The sequence below is a fragment of the Sinocyclocheilus grahami genome, unplaced genomic scaffold, assembly GCF_001515645.1.
Source record: "Sinocyclocheilus grahami isolate Dianchi unplaced genomic scaffold, SAMN03320097.WGS_v1.1 scaffold826.1, whole genome shotgun sequence".
Taxonomy (NCBI): Eukaryota; Metazoa; Chordata; class Actinopteri; order Cypriniformes; family Cyprinidae; genus Sinocyclocheilus; species Sinocyclocheilus grahami.
Window position 1 is genome coordinate 681,669 of NW_015506005.1, and position 3,754 is coordinate 685,422.

Sequence of the window (3,754 nt, forward strand, 5' to 3'; positions counted from 1 at the left end):
AAAGTACAATATAAACTTTACTACTACTGATAAAATGCCATTGTGGGGATAGTACAATAAAGTGAGTTCTCTAAATGAAATCTTAAAAGAAATATCGTTTATATACTACAGAAAATCAACAATGACTGAAGACATTTAAAATGCCACTTATACAACGAGCAATAAATTAGTCACAAAATACTCTTTTTCTAAAACATTCAATCTGTTAGATCACGTACTTTTTAAAAATTAATTCAAGAAAAACCCTTGTGCCTCTTACACCAATTACAAACCTGAGCAGCATTTTCCCCCATTGACAGACAGTAACACAGCTCAAAAGCTGCAGTGTTACTATTAGATAAAAAATAATAATTTCATAATCACCCAAAAGCAATCAGCACTGTCACACTGAAACATCACAAGGGTGGAGATTTAAAAGGCAAAAATGGAAAATAAGGTGGAGTGAAGAAGTCATAGGGGAGATGACAGACACTGTAAAGTTTCTTTTCTTTCTTTTTTACCAATGTCGGGAGTCAACCAGCTCTGGGCGCAAGCTGAGCTTTTTGAGAGTTTCATAACCGACTACCATGACTATTGCAGTGGGCGCTGAGGCTATGATGCGAGCAGAGAGGCCTTTGGTCATCCCCCAGAATCCCTCCTCTCTGATCAGCTGGTTGAAGGTCTCAATGACTGATGTCCTGCCCTCCACCTGCCCCCCAAAAAAAGAGAGTCAGCGATTAGGTTTTCTGGGGTTTAAGAAAAATTTACGTTAAAAAATTGTAGAACTGAGCAAAGCGCACATCAGAAAAAGAACAATATATATGTTTAAAAAAAATGGATATAGAAAAGAATCACCCCCCTTAAAATAATCACATTTTGTTGCTTTGCAGTCTGAAATGAAGATGGACACAGTTTTTGTTTTATCCAGCTGTATTTACTCAGTGCAACTTATAACATCCAAGTGAAAGATAAAACACCAACATGTCAGAAAAAAAACAGAATCACTGAGTTGAAAAAAGGATCAGCCCCTCCTAAAAATGACTTGTAAACTCAATCAGGTGTAGCTTATCACCTTCTCAATGGCACACAAAGCCATTTGACTTTTAACTGTGGTCATTATGTCTCTCTGCAGCAGGGACTGGAGCACTTGTCAGTATAGAAGGAAAAAAAGGATGGGGCAAAATACTGTCAAATTATTGAGGAAAATCTGCTGCCCTCTGCCAGAAAGTTGTCAATGGGAAGAAGCTTTACTTTCCAACATGACAATGACCCAAAGCACAGCAAAACTGAGCACACAGTGTTGCATGGCCTAGTCAGAGCCCACACTTAAACCCCACTGAAAATCTGTGGAATGACTTGAAGACTGTAGTCCACAAACGCTAACCATCAAATTAAACTGAACTTGAGCAGTTCTGCAAAGAAGAGTGGGCAAATATTGCAAAGTCTAGATGTGCAAAGTGAGTAAAGACATATCCCAACAGACTAAAGGCTGTAATTAAAGCAAAAGGTGGTTCAACAAAATACTGACACAAGGGGGTGATCCTTTATTCAACTCTGATTCTGTTTTTTTATTATTATTTTTTTCCTGACATGTTGGTGTTATGTCTTTCACTTGGATGTTATAAGTTGCACTGAATAAATACAGATGGAAAAAACAAAAACGGTCCGTCTTTAATTCAGGCTACAAAGCAACAAAATGTGATTATTTTATAGGGGGGTGATTCTTTTCTATACCCACTGCATACGTCAAATCAGTTCTGTTGTGTTGCTGGTTAACCGATTTGCATTTTGCTTTTTACATAAGCCGGTTTTTGATAGTAGTCTGTGATTTGTTGCACATGTAAACACACTCACACCAACTATAAATATAGGTTGTCTGATTTGATACTGTGTTTAATGTAAATCACCTGAACCCGGGCCCTGACGATATCCATGGGGTTGGTGACAGTGGAGGCAGTAGCAGCTGCCAGAGGTCCAGCCATTGCCTGCAGCACTAGATGTGGGCAGTTACTGGGAGCCATCTTAGACAACTGTTCTGTGAAGCCAATAAGAGCAAATGAAATTTCAGCTTCTTCAGAATCAACTGACATTACATCAGTCTCTAATGAGATGGATATATTGCCAACCAAGATGACTTTAGTCCATGTGACTCTGAACAGTATAAGAAAACATCAACATTCAAAGTACATAAAACTGCCATTGCCAAATACATACACAATCTGCGACTACTTTGATCAAATTAATTGAAATGTTAAAGTACCTTTCAAAAGTGTGCTTGGTTTTTGAATAAGCTCTCTTATGCTCACCAAGGCTGCATTTGTTTGATCAAAAATATAGCCAAAACAGTAATATTGTGAAATATTATTATAATTGATGATCCTTCAGAAATCATTCTAATATGCTGTTATCTTCATATGTTCATTTATCAAAAATAAAGGTGATGCTGATGGTCAGTACAACATCTCTTACCTGCATAGAAGTGGTAAAATGGCCACCAAACGGCACTGTTGGGGATGTATGTGAGGAGAGACGCCACATATCCTCGATAGAAGCCACGAATGCCATCCACAGCAAATATCTGCCCAATAATGTCTCTCGTCTGGCCGAAAAATACAGTGCGCGTTGCTCCCATTATGGTTTTCACTTTAAAGCGGGTCAGATGCTCCCCTTGGCCTTGCATCATAAGCTGCTGCGATATGACATCTATGGGAACAGTAATGCTCTGGGCCACCAGTGACGCCGAGCCTCCCGCAACTAATGACTTCAGCGTATTGTCTTTAGAATAGTTGGAAACATATTTCCTTACCAGTTCGTAAGTGGTTATGTACGCCTGCCCTGATATGAGCGTGAATGTGGTCACCATGAAGCCCCTGTAAAGTCCTCTCAGACCCTCAGCTCTCAGAATCTTACGGAAGGCATCGTAGGTCCCAGTGTAGAGAGACTTCCCCTTCTGAACCTGCAGCCTGGTGCGGATCAGCGTGGCCGGGTAGACCGTTGTGCGGATGGCCATGGTCATGAAGACTCCAAATGAGTAGAACTTGCGTTTGTCCAAGTCCTCCCATTCTATGATCTGAATGTTGCGCTTCTGCTGCATGTTTCCTGCCTGTAGTGCTCGGCATTAGTTCCAGACCACCTGGAAAATAGCGGGGGGGACACACACATATTAATGGGATAGTTGAACCAAAATTACCATTCTATCATCATTTACTCACCCTCATGTTGAAAGTGAAGTGAACCTGTTGAACTTCCTCGCTTGCGTGGAACACAAAAGTAGATGTTAGGCAGCATCTTCTGTGTTCCACTAAAATAAAGTAAGGTATACAGGTTTGGACCAACATGAAGGTGAGTAAATGATGATTGAATTTTCTTTTTCTTTTTTGTGAATTAACCCTTTAATTAACTTAAAGGGGTCATATGATGCTTTTTTAAGATCATTATTTGGTGTATTTGGTGTAACAGAATATGTTGACATGCTTTAATGTTCAAAAAACACATTATTTTTCAAATACTGTACATTATTGTAGGTCCTCTATGCCCCGCCTCTCTCAAACGCTTCGTTTTCTACAAAGTCCCTCCTTCCGACAAGCGCAGTCTGCTCTGATTGGCCAGCTGACCCAGTGCATTGTGATTGGCCGAACACCACAAGCACTCGTCGGAAATGTAACGCCCCTTACCATAATCGCGAGCACACACACACACACACACACACACGATGTGCAAAACTCCGCATTTGAACAGTCAATAGCAAATACTTAAACTAATAACAAAACAGTAG

The 3,754-nt window shown here is 40.1% G+C and overlaps 1 protein-coding gene and 1 pseudogene across 1 annotated transcript; both read right to left on the reverse strand.

The window, feature by feature from the left end:
• Positions 1-359: 359 nt before the first annotated feature.
• Positions 360-3,073, reverse strand: slc25a44b (solute carrier family 25 member 44b). Its single transcript, XM_016247131.1, has 4 exons — positions 2,449-3,073; positions 1,887-2,014; positions 501-688; positions 360-387 (listed from the first exon to the last, which is right to left on the reverse strand). Exons 1-4 carry the CDS (start codon positions 3,071-3,073, stop codon positions 360-362), a joined length of 969 nt encoding a protein of 322 aa, XP_016102617.1.
• The window catches only part of LOC107562525 (ornithine decarboxylase antizyme 2-like), a 9,635-nt pseudogene continuing 8,948 nt past the window's right edge, over positions 3,068-3,754 (reverse strand).

What these genes read in the sequence shown, in the direction of transcription:
- slc25a44b (XM_016247131.1), bottom strand. Translation starts at nt 3,073, where the DNA reads ATGCAGCAGAAGCGCAACATTCAGATCATAGAATGGGAGGACTTGGAC. An exon ending in ATTTTACCACTTCTATGCAG is followed by an intron (nt 2,015 to 2,448) that starts GTAAGAGATGTT and finishes TTGGCTTCACAG; the next exon opens with AACAGTTGTCTAAGATGGCT. An exon ending in TCGTCAGGGCCCGGGTTCAG is followed by an intron (nt 689 to 1,886) that starts GTGATTTACATT and finishes TTTGGGGGGCAG; the next exon opens with GTGGAGGGCAGGACATCAGT.